This window comes from Cryptomeria japonica, chromosome 9, assembly GCF_030272615.1.
Source record: "Cryptomeria japonica chromosome 9, Sugi_1.0, whole genome shotgun sequence".
NCBI lineage: Eukaryota > Viridiplantae > Streptophyta > Pinopsida > Cupressales > Cupressaceae > Cryptomeria > Cryptomeria japonica.
The window spans coordinates 716,343,603-716,364,659 of NC_081413.1; the positions used below are offsets into that span (position 1 = coordinate 716,343,603).

Below are 21,057 nucleotides of genomic sequence, written 5' to 3' on the forward strand. Positions count from 1 at the left end.
AAGGACATGTGACGAATAAATTTGGACTATAAAGAGGTGTGGTGGTCCCACAAACCCTCCCATGCCCCTTATTTGCCCTAATATGCAAAATGAAAAGATACATTCTATTTGAAGTTTTTATTGATTGTGGTATTGTTGGAGGCTTTGCCATTGCTGCTACAGAAAATGTCTAATATTGATATCATTGTTTAGTGTCTAGAGTTACAAGGATGAGGGTTTGAGGGGTGGTGAAGCCTTCCCATGTGACACAATTAAGTCTTAAAATTTACATTGTTCACAATGAATAACAGAATAAGCCTATCCACTTGAGTTGAAACTTGAAACACTTGAGAAAGTTCAAAGAATATAAACAACAATGGCCTGAATGAATTTATCACAAGTCACAAACAAGTAAGAAATTAAAGATTCAAAGAAGCTTAGAAATGATCAACTGGTTCAGTTGTAACAATTGCATCAAGGTATGTCATTTTGCTTTTTTTTCTAAATTTTTGCAGCTTGTTAGAGAGAGTTTGTTATTAGTTTTAAAATGTTTTGCTTTCACTTTGTTGTCACAAAAAGACACCACAAAATCAGCACTAGCATCAATGATGACAATGTGAATTAGGGCAGTAACACAATAGAAATTACTTCTCATTCTGAAAATTCAAACTTAAATTCTATTAGAACTCCATAAGACCATTTTGCATGAGCTTCAACCCTCTCTTCAAAAATTTGCAAAAGGCCCTTTCAACCCCAAAAAAAACCTTGCTTCAATTTACCACCAATTCAACCATTAATAAGGGTAAAAAAACAAGGGGCAGTAGGCATTGGTCATGTCATATTTGCAAAACCGATTAGCATGGATGCTGTAGTAATGTTACACACCGTTTATTGGGTGAGATTGCGCATCAAGTTAGAGTTTGTGCAGATATAACATTGGAACAACATGTTTGAATGCCAAGGTTGGTTAGACAAAGTGAGAAAAAAATTAATACTACTACTAAGAGTAAGAAGTGTTCATCCAAAACATTGCAATCTATTGATCAATATGACTATCCTAATGTATTAGTTGGAGAGTTGTCATAGAGGGAAGAAGGCCACTTCTACTGCAAGTAAAAAAAATATAGTGGTAGTGTTAATGAATTTACAAAAACATGAGCAAGTCGATGATTTAGTGGCAAAAAATTTATATACCCATGTTATCCTACTTCATTTGACAAAATGTCCTTATTTTAGAGGTATTCAAAGATGCAATAGCAGTTGGACCCTTTTATGCTCCCCTAGAGAACAAAGATTGCATGCCTCCCTCCTCGACAAACAATATTCAAAGGTGAACATTTTAACCGAGGAGATGAGACAAACATGGTGGTTGTTCCAATGTCATGGATGGGTGGACTAATATTCAACATCGACCACTCATTAATACTACTATTACATGTCCTACCAATTTATACTTTCTTAAAGCTATTGATTGCTCAAAAAAATGTAAGGATGTTGATTACCGATTTGCCATTTTGAAGGAGGCCATAGAGGAGGTTGGGTCTTCTAATGTTGTGCAAGTTGTGACAGATTCAACTCATGTTTGTAACTTAGCTGGTTTGATGGTTGAGAACAAATATATTTTTGAACTCCATTCTATGTACATGCTTTGAATAATGCCTTGAAAGACATTGGCAAAATAGATTGGGTGAAGATAGTATGGTCAAACCTAGAGACGTACAAATGTTTGTATGTAACCATCACACTTCACTTGCACTATTCCAATCTTATTCAAAGAAAGAATTCCTCAAACCAATTGAGACTATATATGCTAGCTTTTATATTTTGTTGTAGAGGATGGAGGTGCAAGATGCTCTACAATCCATAGTGGTTTGTATAGAGTGGAGAAAGTGGGCTCAATCAAAGACAAAAGAAGGGAAGGTGGTAAGAGAAAGGGTGCTTCATGACACTCCGTCCAAGAATAGATTAATATTTTATTTAATAATTAATATGTTCGAGTTTCTACTATGTTTTCCTTTTTATTTTCAAATTTTAATTTACATTATTAATAGTGTAAATGTTGCAATTTTTAAATGTTGCTCACAAATACATTTGCTCTAACATATCACCTGTTGTGGGGCTAATCAGGTATGCGAATACAAACTCTCCTCAGCGATAATTTTGAGACTTTTGATAGAATGCTTAATCCAATGAAAAAAGTAATTTGTGACAAGGATTTTGGATTACAATTCCATAAGGAGCATATTAGGCCTATCGTCACAATGAAGTGGAATACAATGAACACCTCTCTTAATATATTCAGGTATCTCTACTCTTAATCCCAAGTGGTATGCACCTATTGCTAGTCAAATTCTTCATTCTAAAGATGATAAATTAATGAAGGGGTTTATGAAGGCCATACATAAGATGTATAGCAATAAGGAGGCAACCACGCTTTGAAGGGACTGGCTTTAGTTTTCCAGTTTTTAGGGTCATACATTTAGCAAACCAAATCCTAGGATGGATAGAGCCATTATTGCACAAAAAAACCCATTGGGTGGTGGAAATTTCATGGGAAAGACACACTAGAGTTGTAACAACTTACTATTCATCTACTTTCACAAATTTCTACTTCCTCTAATACAAACAAGGATTGATCCACCTATGGTTTCATCCACTCAATAAAGAGGAACGATCTTACCTCTAAACAAGCAAAAAAGCTAGTTGTAGTTCATAGTGCCTTGAGACTTCAGAGTTGGTAGACTACAGAGTACTGACAGACTCCAATAGCATGTTGGAAGTAATGTCCCAACTTTAAAATATAATTTAATAATAAAATTAAAATACAAAAGAATAAAATTAAAAAAATTAAATTAAAATATTAAACAATATAATTAAAATTTGACTAAAGTTAATGAATGGTCAAAAGGCATGAAATGATAAGCTGTGACTCCCCCAAATATGAGGTATAAAAGGGAGAAGAGAACTCATTGGAAGGGGGGATAATTTGGGAATTAGAAGTGCAGATCTGATTGCGAAAGGTTGTGTCCCTTTAAAAGGGCAGAAATAATGAAGAGTCGCACTCTTTCAAAGGGTGCTTATGGTGCAAGGTTTTGTCTCTTGCCAAAGGGCATTTATGATGAAAAGGTGTGACCTCTCCCTCTCATTGAGAGATATAAAGGGAAGAAGGTTCATTTGAGGAAAGGGGATGAGATCAGGAAGAACACAAAATTATCCGCAAGCGGAAATCTTGGTATCACATCCTTATCGGAAGATCAATATTATCTAAGAAGATTGAATTGCATCGTTGGCAATCAACTACTGTTACTGCAGATCGGTATGCTGAGTTCATGTATAAATGTTTGTTATTTACACCTGTATTCTGTTGGAATAATAATCAATGACAATATATATATATATATATATATATATATCTGATAATTAAGCATTCCTAAAGGAGTATAGTAATAAGACTTACACCTTGCCATAATAGGAATATCAGATGTATATTTGATTGCATTCATGTACATATGCATTCATAATACATGACAGTTTATTATATTAGTGGCATAGCCTTAATTCATCTACTAAGTCCTATGAGTGGATAGGTTGGTATGTGTAGGGAAAGGTGAGTAAACCCATCACAAGTGATGGTGAGCCCAAGATGGGTAGGGATGCAGTCCTAGGCCTTGAAGGAGCCTCTTTGTAGTTGGTGTCAGCACCCTATGACAGTAAGTCCCCATCCCTCATTAGGATTAGGAAAGAAGCAAAGATAGGACTTAATGTAATGAATGTTGAATGTGTTATGAATACTAATTCATGTAATAGTTTAATAAATATGAATTGAAGCGTAACAATGTATAGTAATGTGTGTTGATTCATTGGGAAACAAGCAGCCTCCTAGTAGGAGACATTACATGTTGATCCCAAAGATGTTACATAAAGTAATGAGGAGGTTGTGCAACCGAGATTGGTCAAGATTCCATTGGATGAACCACCACTTCAACCAGAGAATGGCACAAACTGTGCCTTTTGATATTGATAGCCTAAATAAGGCGTAGTTGTATTTTGAAGTTTGACTATTTGAGACTTGAATTGTTTGTATATGAAATGCACACAACATATCTTGCTTATAAAGACAATGTTGAAAGATAAAATTAGACAAGATTATGACATTTGTCTTAATCCTAAGTTATGAGACAATTAACTTGGCAAATATTAAATGACTTAAGGCACAAGAAGAAAGTGCCAAAAGATGAAATAAGACCTTATGACAACTAACACATTCTAGAAAGATTCCCTAGGATCTAACTTAAGCATGCGAATAGGACCTACTAATATGCTAGATAGGTAAAATACCTTATTCACACCAACATTCCCCCTTAAATGCAACTTAGGAAGTAGTATATTATTATGCAAAAGATGCAAAACGTAAAGATTAATATAAGTCTTAGCTATTGGGCCATGTTAGGTACTCATTTACAATGTGACCTCTCACAAACAGAGAAAAGGCAAAAACCCAACGGGACAAAACTCTTCTCCAAAAGAGAAAAAATAAAAGCAAGTGGCAAAAGATGGTGGAATGATACCCCTAAGGATTACATCCATCACAAATATACAAAGAATTATCCCTCCATATCATGGAAAGGGAGAGACTATATAAATCCCCCCCCCCAAAACAATGGTAATAACCTACTGCAAAGGAACACTAGAAGCACACTTTGGAGTAAACACTAGAACCTTAATTGAAGCAACAAAGACAACATTAATTTGAGGCACAGAAACAATGGAAACTCTCGATAGAGTAACCTTGGAATATAATTGAAGCAACAAAAAATGGATTGATTGTCCTGCTACAAAGGAACCGTGAAAAACTCTCTATGGAGAAACCTTGGAATCTAATTGAAGCAACAAGAGATTGATGTATGATGTGGAGCTGAAATGATGTGATTTGATCAAAACAGCACCTTCTTAAATGCCAACATGTCTGAAATTATCAAGGCAAGAACTAAAATAAAATATATCTGGAACTGAATCTAGAAAAAGTGCATGAATGGCTTGAAAGAGCTCCTTAGTACCTTTCCAACGTCGCAAGAATCATGAAAATTGAAGATTGTGGCAAAAAGGTATTATCTTGAGAGCCAAAAAAGACAATTTGACTTCAAACAGCAATTACTAACACCAAACAGCAGAATTTAGAAAACCTACCTGCTCCACTACAAAGTACATTGAGCCAACTTTCCAACGATATCTTGTTTTGGATATGAAATGCACAAAAGAAGTCTTTCTTATAAAGACAGCATTGAGAGATAAGACCAGGCAAGATTATGACATTTGTCTTAATCCTCTGTTATGAGACAACTAACTTGACAATTACAATCTAGGACACAAGAAGTAAATGCCAAAAGATAAGATCTTATGACAACTAACACCTTCTAGCAAGATTCTCTAGGACCTAATAGCGAACTAAATGGGTAGATCTTATGACAACTAACACCTTCTAGCAAGATTCTCTAAGACCTAATAGCGAACTAAATGGGTACCGTATTACCAACAGCAAAACCCTTCCAATTGCATTATTTCAGGATATAGTTTGGAGATTATAAGTCATGGCCATGTTATGAGATCTGTCAACATGTTGGCAGATCATGTGGCTAACATAGCAAATCAATATGGCAGAAAACTGATTATGGAACTGAAAAATTCAACAAACATGAGGAAATTGAATCCATAGAGAGAATGCTCTTTTTATTATATTTTAACGATAGACCATAAGGGGATGATCTTGATGAACTGTCATGAAATGGAAAAACACCATAGTTTGGCGAAGCTATGGAGCTGAGTGGCTTTCATTTCCTGTTGTATGTTTATAATTTCAAGGACATTTATGGAATATGCTGGCAAGCACCTTGGTATGAAAGACCTCCTCAAAGTTTTAATATGTTCTGGGACTTAATGAAATGTAGAGAAATTGTTCTGAATTAATAGACAGGCACCAGGATCATATAAAGCTATGTAACAAGGGTAAGCTCTTCTTATCATATAAATTGTTTTATTTCTTCATGCTATGTTATTAGGCTTTACTTATGTTATTTGCCCCATCATTTTGCATTCTTTGAATTCATGTACTAACTTTCATTTTTCTGATGATAAAATCAACAGCTTCTTTTTAGCTGATTATCAGGCACTGAAATAGTCATTTAGAAAATCTTCCTAAAATGTAAGACTTGATTAAAAGGGGTAGAAAGGGCGAAACTTGCCTTACGAATTTGACTGTTCGGTATGTCTTCATGAAGCCCAGACGACTCCACATGCAAGGGCAACTGCAAAGATGTTTGTGAAGTTGACACCTTCTCATCTTTTGGCAGGCCCATTGGTTTTTGTAATTTCGATGCATCTGAAGATTTCTTTAAGTCTGTTCCAGACTTAATTGCTGCTAAAACATCTCCTTTCAAGAGCGTCCCATGAGGACCTGTGCTTTTAAGTGATGATGCATCCAATTTAAATTCAGCAAGAAGCCTCCTTACTGATGGACCAAATCTATGAGTCTGCCATTGTGGTACTCCTCCTTCATTTTGTGCTGTCTTCTGTCCAGTTGTATCTTTCTTTACATGTTGAGAAGAAGACTGGTTGGCTAAGCCATTTGCAAATTTAGGAATATCATCTGGATTCTCTACCTGCAGCCATAGACCTTGTCATTTTCTGTCCAATCTGCTCTCAAGAAAGAAGCAAAAGTATTAAGTCATACCAAATAATAAATATGATTGCACGAAAAATATATATCAATGTCACACTGAATGAAAAATAAAAGTTGATATATAGATATGTGGACAGTAAGTGCTTTACTGTATATTAATTTCTAATAAATGAAAACAAATTTTCTTTAACTATTACTGAGCAAGAACTTATGCGGCAGCAGAATGCATGCTAAGAACTTACAGTTATGGCAAGAGGTTGCCCAACTGATACATCCTTTGAACCAGCGGGTATTAGTATCTTAGCCAAATACCTGCAAGCTCCAAATTAATCATTAGAATTCCATATCAAAATTAAAATTACATTCTTTCAAATACCCTAAGTCATGTACATACCAGAAGCCATGGTAGGTCACTCAGTAAAGACGATAGAATCAATTACACATGATTCATTAAAAATTAGAAAAGAAAACAAATGAATTTCAACACTCCCTAAGCACGCCATAAAAGATTTTTCAATTCTAAATTTACCATAATGAAAGAGAAAATTCAAAGGCATGTCCATAACCATGATAAAACTTGAATCAACCAAACAGTTAATGAATAAGAATTGCTGAATTTTTTAATCAGAATTATCTTAAAATTTGTACAGATTCTGGACCACCATACTCTATTGAGTTTTCTCTAGCAATAACCAGAGTCAACCAAACAGCGAGTGCAACGAATTGCAGAATAAGTTAATTAATATCATCATATTATGTTATGATTTGTTAGATTCTAGACCACCACACTGTATTGAATTTCCTCTAGCATCAATCTGACACGGCCCCTTTGTCTTAAAGTTTCCTATGCCCATAATAATTTTGCAGATGCAGTTAATGCAAGCCTAACTTTTTTTTCTTGCTTCAGCTTTCGTCAGTTCCATTCATAGCCATTATATAGATTATCAAAAACATTTATTTTCCAAGTTATTAATCATTTTTTATTGTTTTAAAGTTTATTATACATGTACTTTTCTTGGAAGTGTCCCCATGGCATTCATATTCTTTTTCATCTGGTCCATTTAAATTTTCCTTAAGTTCGTTAGCATATAAATGAGTTGTGATATTGCATGGCAATTCATTCTTTAATTCTCCCTAAGGAAAGTATTTCATAAATGCATCTTTAAAGCTTCCTTCAATTTTCATTAATGTAGCTTTAAGGTTTTTTCTTCACTAGCACTGAATCTTCCATCTCTGCTCCCTCCAAGAGGCGGAGATTGCAGAGAACTCATCTTCCCTATTTACTATGAGATCCAACGGAAGATACCACTGCCTCTCTACAAAGACTCAATAAATACTCTCTCTATTTTCTTCAGATATCAAATACAGCAGTTCCTAGCCCTTTATCTATTGGGGAACATCACCCTTTAACATAGATCTTTGCACGGGATATCAGAATCCTAGATTCCCTTAGTTTATCACCTCCTCCTTCCAGTCCATCTAGGAGACCAATGTCTCTAAACAGCCTTTGGATGCTACTACTTCACAGAAAGACATATATAGGCCTAGGAGACAGCATTTCTCACAGCTTATCAATTCTACTCAAATGCTCCAAGACATTCTCCCTCAAAAAGATGTTTTTGATTCTTTTCAATGGCACAACTCAACTCCTTAATATTAGATCTACTCTTCTCCAATCATCCCAGCCACAAGGACAAATGCATATTATAAGCATATTCACTACTACAAGAGTTGCATTAACCTTGGATGTTAGAAGTGATTCTAGAGGGAGTGCCTTGCTTCCTCTTGGAATCCCCCAACTTGGCCAACCTAGCCATAGACACTCCCCAATGAGCACTATCAGATCTTATATCAATCCTCTCACAATGATCAACAATGACGCCAATGACTCCTCCATTTAAGGCCCAAACAAAGATATTCAATAAGACTTGCCTCCTATCTCTCTAATACTACTCATCTTATCCTCTTTGGGATCTTGTTCCCCCTACTTGGCTATTTGTATTGGTTTCTTGATCATATGTGTTTGTGTTATGCAACTGTATTGTTTTTGTCCCTTCCCCATTTTGGGCCTCTCTAGGATTTTCTCTTCCTAGAACTTTCTATTGTATATCGATGTACTCTCAAGTCCATTTTACCTACTTTAGGTCACCCATGGCCATTAATATAATTTCTTCTTTCTTTCTATCTATCAAGATTTCTTTCTTTCCTTCTAAATATATACATATATGTATATATGCATATATGTACATGTGTGTGTGTGTTTGTGTGTGTGCATATATATATACATACACACATATATATGTATACATATTTATATGTATATATACATATATATATATATATATATATATATATGTATATATGCATATGTATATGTATATATGTATATATATAATATATATGTATATACATATATGTATATGTTATACATATAAATATGTATACATATAAATATTATATATGTATGTGTATATATACATATATGTGTATATACATATATACATATATATACACATACACATATACACACATATCTATATATCAAGACTACTAATCAGAATATCCTATTTAAATAAATAATCTCTAGCTCTTCACAATGTCCAATATCAGTTATTGATTGTACTTTTGGAATGTAATGTCTCCTTTTCAATATATATATATATATATATATATATATATATATATCAAGACTACTAGTCAGAATATCATATCTAAATAAATAATCTCTAGCTCTTCACAATGTCCAATGTCAGTTCTTGATTGTACTTTTAAAGTGTGATGTCTCCTTTTCAATCAATTTGTGTTTGTGGAACAAAGGACCTATCCCCATCTTCAATGAACTACACCAAGGCCTAAGTATCATTCATGGTCATCCCCTAGATGCCTGCCCATGTGTCAAAAGCAGCAAAGGTCTAAAAAATTATATCTCTAAGTGATTGCAGGTTGTCAAACTTTTAGAGTTCAGTGTCAAACATGCCTTTTCATCTAAGTCCAACTTATCCTTGGTTCCCGCCAAACTTTTGCACTTTACCAAACTAACATACCTTTTTGCCCAACTCAACTTCTCCTCTATTCCTATTGAATTATCAGACTTATCCATCCCAGCATCCCTTTCCCTTGCCTTGTCAAAGAATTGGACTTACTCATACCAATATGCCTCATCCTCAATCCATTATAAATGCTTAAAGTCATGCAATACCCCTGACCTCCTAGTTCTAACATTCCCGCCTATTTACATTATTCACCTTACCCACCTCCCGCATGACCAAGAGAGCCATTAATGGCTAGTTTGACCATGCAAATTCTCTAGAGGAGATTCCCCCACCCAAAAAACATTATTCAAAACTAAGGGCACAAATTTACGTGTACTTGCAACTTGGAGGATGATAACAGCATTAATGTGGTGGTTGAGGTTTGGTCACCATTCCTCTTCTCCACTCTACACACAAATCAAAGGATGTCATTAATGCGGATGACAAGGCTGGCGCAGTGGATTTCTTCCCTAGGTTGTTTGAATGTGCCAAAGGGGGCATATTTCTAGTTTTTCAATTCTAGTATTATGAGCGATTATTCTACACAGAACAGTATTTGCAAAGGTTTTTAAATAATATTTCCATTAATATTTTTGTCTGGGACAATCATTAATGTCTACATATTTCCTAGAATCAAATAATCCCTTTGAGGAATAAAGAAACATTACTAACCAAAGAAACATAAATAAATATCAGTTCTGATCACCATAGCATGGTCATTGTTTTTAACAAAAAAAATCAAATTTCTATCAGTATTTAGTGGTATAAAAAAAATTGCAGAAAAGAATTCTGCTTTTGCTAGACTAACAGGCCAAATATGCCACAAACCCCAGAGGCAAAACCCTAAAGACATGTTTTTAGCTGAGATTTCTTGACACACCACTTTGGGAGTGCTACAAAAACTAAAGAGTTATTAAATTATGAAATACCGAACATGAAGCTGCAGACATTCACCCTAGTAAGATGATATTTCCTTGGCTTTACATTTTGAAATCTCCTTAACCATCATAGATTACCTTAAAATAAATAAAATTCCCATCAATTGTGCATGAAACCACTTTCAATCAATTGTGCATGAAACCACTTTCAATAAATACGAAATTCATTAATAACTTAGAAGACTATCCAAGAAAATCTGAAAGAATTCAGTCTCACTTCTGAAGCCATGTCAAATTCTAGTACACAACAACCAAAAGACCTAAATGTCACTTATTTCTTTAAATTATTGCCCCACTAAATGCATACTAGATTGAGAATGCAGTCCCAATTGCAAAGACAAAAAACAAGATTGATCAAATTCAATAAAAAAGATAGTGGAATACCCTTCTTCAAGTGATTCAAAATCAAGTGTTGCTTTATCCGTCTCTATGTCACAAAGGACATCACCTGGTTCTATCTGGAACCATTCCAGAACACAATCTATGTTAGGCAAAGACTTGAGAATAGGAAAGAATAAGTCACTCCCCAAGTAATATTAAGGAATGAACTCAGCAACGCAAAGACTTAAAACAACACATACTTCAAAACAACTTGGCAAGCCAAAAGTGAGAGTCAGAAAAACAAATATCAGTACAAATCTGAGATCGCCACTTCAACTTCGCAAGCTTTGTGACTGGTATTAATGTGTTTTGGATGCAGGTAATCATAAATGATTATAAGGTGTAAATGAGAAACTGTAAAATTGCTCGACAAGAACTCTTTATCATTAAAGTTAAGTTAGCTCATCCAGAAGATAACTCGACAAAGACATGGTTTAACAGCACAGAAAAGCACAAAGTTAACTCACCTTATCTCCCTCACTCTTCTTCCATGCAGCAATATTCCCTTTATCCTGCAGGAAACATCAAATATTGTAACAAACTCTGAAAGCCATACTCATGTGTAGATCAAGCCTATTATCAGACAGGAATTGCAAGCATAGGCACGTTTTGTTCATCAAAGTTATTTCTATAGGCCATTTAAATTGCTTACTGCCTTTAATTGTTTTGTTCATACCATTGTTGGGGATAAAGCTGGCATTTGCAGAACACTATGGATAGGTAGTTCTGCAATGTTCCATCCAAACAAAATAGTTAGTGAACGTAAGAATCTTTTAGAATTATCTACATTAAAGATTTCTTCATAACACAACTGTGAAGATTACTAAAGTTGTTGACAAATTTCATTTTTTTCAATGATTCAAATTGATAATACATTATTAGTAATGACAGCACATTTAAGACAACATTTTATAAGTAAACAGCATAAATAAGAAACCAATTATTCCAACCAAATTATATACAGAATTTAGTGTTTCCAATATTTGCTGATCCAAAACTGCTCACAGCTGGAGAACTCAGAATACAATAGACACCAAGAGACACCAGTATAGGAGCAACAACACTGCCCCTATGCCTGTACCCACGTTTTCTGCTTACTGTATTTATATATAATATAGCCTTACTCTTGTTTATTTATTCATCTTGCCTGATTTAAAATGGCACTCCCGTAACAATATTCACAACCACATGTCTCCAAGTGACTATGCAGAATACATTTATTAAAGTTCATTATTGATATACTAATAAGCAGAATGATTTGAATATATGGTACAACCACTTCCAGACAAATTTTTGACCAATTAACGATCCAAAATGGATCAGTTGTGTTAGTGTAGGGTACCCAATTAATCTCATCTAACTCATCCCTAATGCATTAAACATGAAAGCAAGATTCAATATGTAGTTTCAATTTCTAGTACCGCACAAGGTCTCAGAATTACTGAAGGAGCATGAGGACATTGTATCAGAGAACATTCCAGAGGAACTTCCACCAATCCGGAGTATCAGCCATCATATAGACCTCATACCCGAAGCAAGTTTGTCAAACAAAGCAGCACATCAGATGACACTGGCGGAGAATGCAGAATTGAGTAGACAGTGTTGTGCCTTGCACACATTCCCCGTCTCCAACAGGGGCTCCCCTCCCTTTGTTCACCTCGTTGAGGTCCTGCAATAATTTATGTCCGTTTGAGAGAGAGCTTAAAGCTGGAGCATGATAAGAACCAAATCAAGGTATGTCCATAGAATGAGCCTGGGAATTTGAACATCACCATAGGGGGAAGACCAGCCTTTAAAGGCCAAACCTGAGCTGAGACTTACCATAGTCCCCCCCCAAATTCTGGAAAGCGTCTCAAGAGATTAAGTCCTCGCAAAGATGTGAAAAGTTCGATGAAAGCCTTGATATTTGCCTTCCAACGTGGACCTGGCTTATTTTTATCAACCCCCCCCGCAAGCACCGAGCTAGTACCCAAGCTTTTGCCTTAGAATGCTTACAAGCCAATGTCTAAAAATGTCATTCCAAAACTTGGTGAAGAGAAGGCAGAATGATACAAGTGATTTATTGCGAATGTGGTTGAAAACGCCTGAGATAATACAGAGGAAATGGGGGCCAAAGGATATTCAAAGTTATGATTTAAAACCAAACTTCAAAAAATTTGGTGTTTTGATAGCAAAAAGATAAAAACGTTTTGTTCCCAATGCCCTTGCAAACACCAAAATTAATTCCAAATTTCACCTTTCAAGTGTTTAAAAGGTCAATTTTTAAGTGAAACATGACTCCAAATTCGGTGTTTTTTCCAAACAAAACAAACGTTTTATTTCCAAAATGATTGAAACCACCGAAATTAACATCGAATTTCGTTTTAAGGTGCTTTAAAAAGTCAAAGTTTTAAAAATATAAGCCAAACTCGGCTTTGGCAAGTAACTCAAATCATTTTGTTTTCAACCCTTCCTAGGCCAAGGAAAATACCAAAAAAAGCACCAAATTTTGTTTGGAAACATTTTAAGAAGCCAATGTTTAAAAACGTAAGCCAAAGTCGGCTTTTCTAACAAGGCCAAGTAAAATGCTTTTGGTTTTTGACCCTTCTTAGGCCAATAAAAACAATGAAGTTTGTTTTAAAGCATTTAAAACCCGAACTTCATTTTAACCAATCAAAAGAAATTTTAAAAAGGCCCATGAATTAAGTGTAATGTTATTTCTAACATGACTTTCAAACATGGATAAAATGCCAGAAAAAAAAAACATTTTAGAATCATTTTTTTACTAACATTTTGTCCAAGGTGTATCGCCCAAGCTAGCTTGAGCTCTTCAAATCCAACCTGGAGGGAAAATCGCATCTGTGCCATTTAAGGAGGAGGTTTTGCCAAAGGTGTTGCAGAAAGAGGTGCAACATCCCAGCATAAGGGCGTTGCTAAGAAAGGGAAACGCAAAAACGTTTCATAATGAAACCACGTCACCCTTACAAAACGCAGAGAATAGCACCAATACAAATCGTTGTTCTTCAAAAACGTGGAAGGATCACCTTGCAAGGGAGCAAAATATTTTTAGGAGTAAATAAGCCAAAGCATATCAATCCCCCCCAGGTATGTTTTTTTGTCTAATGGCAAAACAATTTAAAGTTTGTATTTGATGAAATTAATGATGAAATGCTGAAATCAAACCCTAGTCTTAAAACCAGCACCTATAGTTGCATCTTTTAGAAATCTTATTTAGAACTAACCCAAACCAAACCCTAGGTTGAGCACAAATAAATCAGCTGCTGCAAACAAAACTACAAAATCACCTTTCTGGCACAATTCAGGATTGGTACAAAAAAATGAAATTAGGGCTTGTCCCCAAAAACCTCCCAACTCCGAACTTTCCACCAAGTTTTGTCAAAATTCGTGTTTTTGCACCATAATGCATATCAAACTCTATTTCAAAATTTTGCTTAAGTCCTGAAATATACCCCAAACCTGAAACTGGTAATTGTTGCTTGTGGAAACTATCAATTAAACACTTAAAACTGCCTCTTTGCGTTCATACGCTTTATATTTGAATCATTTTCATCATTGTGCTAATACTTATGTGCTAACACCGTTTTTGGCAAGCTGACCCCTATTTTTAATCCTCGAAAAATACATTGTAATTCGCGTCCATGTGCGTAGGGTAAATGCCTCCTAAGGCAACCAGCTCTTCCAAGGCACCCAAGGCACCAGGTACATCCTAGACATCTAAAGTAGAGAATCCCCGCAAGGTAGATAAAATGAAATATGAATACCAGGGAGTGTTGCGGGAGTCCAAAATCCAAAGTAAGTGGGAGAATGTGGGGGATACAGATTTTGGGCACATCGATATCCAGCAATTCAAGGAGAGGATGTATGGCCCAAATACAACTTGGAGGGCACGGATGATGGTACAGAGCGGGATAGACTTAGCTGCCAGTTTCCCACAGGCTATCCAGAATTATGAATTGATCGTATAGTGCGCCAAGCACTACAAACCATCAGAAAGGGTAGTCTTCATCAATGAGATGGTTATAGCTGATTTTACTCCCCAAGCTCTCACAAAGGTCTTTGGCATCCCTGTGCATATGGAGGAGGCCCAAAACTCGTATGATCAAAGCCCAACCAAGTGCAAGAACAAGATGAATGACAACCAGTTCAGGGAAAAGAGACCTCACAATACGAAGATCCCCAAAAAGATCTACAAAAGTGCAATGAAGAATATGGGGATATGGTCACCCTCCTCAGCCAAGTCATGTGATTATCCCACTCGAACATGTTCGAGGAATGGATGCTTTACTATGTAGAGGAGGTCTTTGGGTGCAAACTCATGTTAGATTGGGCATAGATAATCAACGATAACATCCATGAGCAGTTGGTGCACTTAGTAGAGAAAAAGATTGTCACCGTGTCCTCTTATGTGGTGTACATGCTAGCTCGACATTCCAGGCTTATGGTGCTGATTCGCCTTGGCAAGATTGGGAATGGGGAGAGGCAAATAAAGGTACATGAATGCTACCCCCAGCTGCATTATCACAACATTGGCCAAAGGGAAAGGAATAACGCAGCATATGCAATGGGCCAGTATGAGAGGGTGAATGATGCCTTCACCATGCGGATGGTCACGGTAATGCAAGAGGGATTACAGCACAGGTTATCCAAACAAACAATAGCATTGGTGAAGCAATATGGAGCCTAGTTTATATAGTTTCCCAAAGTCACATACTTAAGAATTTTTGGATTTGAGGGCTCACCATATAGACTCCCTAAGTACCCCACACAAATTGGTCCTCCTAGAAGTGACCAAACAAGAAGGTGCAGCAGGGAAGATCCTCAGAGCCAAAAATGTCATAGGGGTGTCATTCCCAATGACCACTGGGAACAGAGATGTGTATGTCAAAACCGCTGCCCAAGCAAATCAATCAGTGGAGGAACTGGCAACATATGGTTTACAGAGCACACCATTAGGAAGAGATTTGATCCTATTGGGCTAAGACGAAAGGCCTATGGGAGACATTATAGGCACAAGGCAAGCATAGAGGACTATTTGACCAGTTGCAACGATGACTTTGAGGTCCGGAAAAGGGAGTGTTCCTGGTTGAGCTTGAATCAAATAAGGCTATACGAATATGCACGAGTCCCTAACCAGATGGACGATGATGGAGATTGTCTACAAGATCATATCTATGATTTTGTCAAGGATCGCTTGCCAACCTTAATCAATTGGTCGCATGATCCTATCATCAGTTTGGAGGTGATAATGAGGGAGCTCAAAGGATACATCGGCGCTTGGATACACCAATAGACTGAAAAGCTAATGCGTGAGGGTGTAAAGTTTACCTATAATCTGATGGGATGCCTCAAGTCACAATCCTTCGAAAGTGAAGAAGAAGCACAAGTTGCAGCCCAAGGGGATGAAGGAAACGAAGATAGTGAAGAAGCGCTCCAAAGAAAAAAGAAGAAGAAAAAGGCCAACAAAGAGCCCAAAGCATATAGAAAGTCTAGAAGAAAGAAGAACTCATCACCTGAGGCTCCTACCCGCAAGAAGCTAAAGATAAGGCGGCCCTCCACTACAACCACCTCTCAAGAGGACTCCACTGTTGCAGGAGATGCAACTGACATAGAGCGCCTACCCACTCCTCCCGTGCTGCAAATAGAATCAATCTTTGCAGAGACAACCAACCTAGACAAGTCGAATTTCCAACAACAAGAGATACAAATCATTGACTTAGAGGATCCTATGAATGAGACTGAGAAAGGGGAAATCCCACGTGTGGGGTCGGATGATAAAGAAGAAGACATAGACAGAGGTACAGAACAACAAGAAACAGAAGTATATCAGCAGCCATTAAGTAAAATTGGAGAAAGCTTGACCAAAGGAAAAGAGCAAGATATTGCTGAGGACCAACCTCTTTCTATGGATGAGCAAGAGAATATGAGTATTGGGTCAGTGACAGCGTTTGAAGAGCAAGGGAAGCAAATCGTAGTCACTTCCAACCAACCAACAGCTACTATATGGTTGCAAACCAGGATAGAAAAGAAAACAACAGCAAGAGCATCTGTAAGTCTTGACAACTTATTTGCCAGAGTACGACAGCCTCAAACCAAGGAGAGGAAGAAGCCATAAGACCTACTCAAGAAAAACCAGAGATGAAGGACAAAACAGGGTTGTCCATGTTGTTGTTCCACCATAATAAATCTATTGAAGAAGTGACCCCTCCTGATTATAGAGTTGATTCATTCTAACTTGTGTGGTCCTATGTTTGTTGCTTCTTTAAGTGGTTTTTGGTATTATGTTACTTTCAGTGATGACTTCTCTCGTAAGACCTGGATTTATTTTTTGAAATCTAAAGAATTTGATGAAGTGTTGTCTATATTTAAAGAGTTCAAAGCTCAAGTAGAGAATTTGTCTGATAAGAGGATCAAAGTTTTAAGATTTCACAATGGGGGTGAATATACTTCTGGTTTGTTTCAAAATTTCTGTATTGAAGATGGGATTAAGAGGGAGTTTTGTGTCCCTTATAATCCTCAACAAAATGGAATTGCTGAAAGAAAGAATAGGTCTATTGTTGAGGCAGCAAAAGCTATGATCCACGATCAAGGTTGTTAGTTTTTAGTGATCAGATTAACAGTATAAAACAGAAAACCAAACTAAAATAAAGCACACACATAACACGCTTATACCCTGGGAAAACCTCCCTCTTGGAGGTGAAAAACCTAGCTACAATATCTCAGATCTTTATTAAACAATAACCAATTGTTTCTTTACAGTTGAGCTTCAACACTTGAAGCTATCAGCAAACTAAACGCAGTGAACTTATCTGCAGATGTTGCTGTCACAAAGATGAAGTTCGCTGATGATGTCCATAGCCTTCAATGACAGTTCGTTGACCTTCAAGTGAAGACTGTTGTCAGAAGAGAAGGTTCGCTGCCCTTCGGATGGGGTTCGCTGACCTTCAAGGGTGTTCGTTGTTGCTTCCAACAGTGTTGGCTGTGCATCTACAGATGTTCACTGCCATATATATTGCAGAGATAGTTTCACTAAAAGATGATGTGAACAGTGATAAGTACTTTGTACTTATAGGCGACTTGACCTTTAATTCTTCAAGTCGGCTAGCATAAATCAAATGTATTAAAGTTGGCGCCCAAAATAGGGTCTGGCCCATAATAATTACAAGTAACATATTATAGTGTCAGCCCTATCACATCAACAAGTTACATTGTATCACCCATTTAGGGCCCAACATGAATCACAAGTTACAATGCCCATTTAGGGCCAGACCCAATTACAAGTTACACAAGTTGAGCACCCAAATAGGGCATGCCCTTTAACATTCACAAGCTTCATAATATAATCACATAAGAAGGCCCATCAAACATTTACCAAGCTAGGTCGGCCCAATCAAGGGATACGACCTAGCTATATTTCAACAAAGGTCTTCAAATATTTCTTTGGGCAGAGGCTTGCAGGACAGCTGTTTATGTTCAAAATCGTAGTCCACATCAAATTCTAGACAATATGACTCCTGAAGAAGCATTCTCAAGTATTAAACCAGAAGTTAGTCATCTCGGAATTTTTGGGTGTCCAGTTTACATTCATGTACCTAAAAGCATAAAAGGTCTAAGTTAGAGCCTTCAGGCAAGAAGGGAATTTTTGTTGGTTACTATAAATCCTCAAAAGCTTCAGAGTCTACATTCTAAATCAAAAACAAATAGAAAACAGCAAAGATGTTTCATTTGAAGAAGATATAGCTTGCAAAAGATCTAAAAAGACTTCTAAGGAAATTGATGGTGAAGATCTTGATATTTCTAAAAATATGGATACTGCTGCTCCTGATTTCCCTTCTGAGATTCAGAGGGAGTCTCCTGATTTAGAAGTTCCTATTGATCTTGTTGATCCTATAGATACCTCTGCTAAACCTAGTAATGTTTCATGTGGCAAGAAGAGACCTTTGTGGGCCAGGCATACTATGCAAGAGGCTGAAAAGTATTCAGCTCCTCGTGGTACTTTCAGAGAAAGTAAGAGACCTCATAAATTTGCAGGATATGTTGCTTTAATGAATCATATTATTGAATCCGAGCCTTCAAGTTTTGAAGTGGCTTCAAAACAGCGAGTATGGAAAGATGCAATGTTGGAAGAATATCAATCCATCATCAAGAATTAAATTTGGGATATTGTTCCTAGACCTCAAGGTAAATTTGTTGTTTCTTCTAAGTGCTTGTTCAAAATTAAACATGGAACTGATGGGAGTATTGAAAAATATAAAGCTAGATTTGTAGCTAGAGGTTTTTCTCAAAAGGAAGGTATAGACTATGAGGAGACCTTTGCTCCTGTAGCTCGGTACACTTCTATCAGATCTATTATTTCTATTGCAATTGTTAAAGGGTGGAAATTACATCAGATGGATGTAAAGACAACATTCTTGAATGGTGTAATTGAAGAAGAAGTTTTTATTGAGCAGCCAGATGGTTTTGTGATTCATGAGAAAGAATCACATGTATGCAGATTGAAAAAGGCCTTGTATGGCCTCAAGCAAGCTTTGTGTGCATGGTATGAAAGAATTGATCATTATTTGTTGAGCTTGGGTTTTCTCAAAAATGATGCAGATCCAAATATCTATTTCAAGGTAATTAATGATAAAGCCTTAATTCTAGTTCTATATGTTGCTGATTTATTTCTTACTAGAGAGGATGATCTCATTGCTAGATGTAAGAAAGAGTTAGCTTTTGAATTCAAGATGAAAGATCTCGGTCTTATGCATTATTTTCTTGGCTTAGAAGTGTGGCAAAGGTCAAATGAAGTCATATTGAGACAAGGGAAATACGCCATTGACATTTTAAAAAGATTTGGTATGTTAGATTGCAAGTCTATGGCAACTCCCATGGAAGCAAATCTGAAAAAGTTACATGATGTTGCAGCTACTTCAAATTTAGTTAATCCTACTATGTATAGGCAATTGATTGGATCTTTGATGTATTTAGTCAATAAAAGGCCTGACTTATGTTATGATGTTAACACTCTCAGTCAATTTATGTGTGAGCCTAGACAGATTCATTTTGTTGCAGCTAAAAATATCAATTTATGTCTGAAATATACTTCTTGTGAATGTCTGAAATTGCAAGGTTTTTCTGATTTAGATTGGCTAGGATGTGTACCTGACAAGAAGGGCACTTCCGGTTGTTGTTTCAGCTTAGGTTCGGCTATGATTTCCTGGTGCAGCAGGAAGCAATCATGTGTGGCCCAAAGTACAGCATAAGCGAAATATGTTGCAGCTGTTGTAGCAGCTCGAGAAGCAGTGTGGCTTCGAAAGCTTCTTACAGGACTGTTTGGGCAGCCTTTGGAACCAACTGTGATATTCAATGACAATCAAAGTTGTATAAAGCTTTCAATTAATCTTGTTTTTCATGATAGATCCAAGCATGTGGAGATCAAGTTTCATTATTTGAGAGATGGTTCAAAGGAAAGTTGTTGAGCTCAAGTACATTTGCACAAATGAGCAGATAGCTGACATTCTCATGAAGCCACTTCCTAGAGTGAAGCTTTCTTATTTCCGAGATAAGCTTGGTATTGTGGAGAATGATGCTCTTGCTGAGAGAGAGTCTCAGTTTCAGTGTTTTTTATTTCATGTTGTAATGAATTTTTCTCTGTGATGGAGAAAATTGAGGTGAAAGCCCTTGTAATGCATTTTTTCTCTGTGACGGAGAAATTTGACGTGAAAGCCCTTGATGCTATTTCCACTTATGGGGGTAGCCATAGTGTATGTCATGTTGAGAGACTCCATGACAACATCACATTGGGCGACTCTGTGATGAGAGCTTGTGTTTACTTCACTCATGGGAGTAGCCATGGTGAACATCATGTTGAGTGAATCCATGATGCTATCACGTTGAGAGAATTCGTGATAATTTATTTGTTATTTACACATATGGGTGCAGTCATTGTGTTTGTCATGTTGAGAGATTCCATGACTTGAAAATCTATAAATGATTTCTCCTTTGTTAAGAGGGAGTGTTAAGGTTTGTAACTTCAAGAGACATCATTTCTTGCAATGTCTGTGAGATTCGT

The 21,057-nt window shown here is 36.5% G+C and overlaps 1 protein-coding gene across 1 annotated transcript in view; it reads right to left on the reverse strand.

Moving 5' to 3' along the window:
- LOC131035274 (dihydrolipoyllysine-residue acetyltransferase component 1 of pyruvate dehydrogenase complex, mitochondrial) overlaps positions 1 to 21,057 on the reverse strand; it is a 199,419-nt gene that overhangs the window by 128,897 nt on the left and 49,465 nt on the right. Inside the window, exons 5-9 of the mRNA XM_057966946.1 lie at positions 11,683 to 11,732; positions 11,474 to 11,518; positions 11,010 to 11,083; positions 6,898 to 6,967; positions 6,219 to 6,635 (exon numbers count right to left, since the gene is read on the reverse strand). Coding sequence (XP_057822929.1) covers positions 6,219 to 6,635; positions 6,898 to 6,967; positions 11,010 to 11,083; positions 11,474 to 11,518; positions 11,683 to 11,732 — 656 coding nt within the window. The remainder of the gene's footprint in view (positions 1 to 6,218; positions 6,636 to 6,897; positions 6,968 to 11,009; positions 11,084 to 11,473; positions 11,519 to 11,682; positions 11,733 to 21,057) is intronic.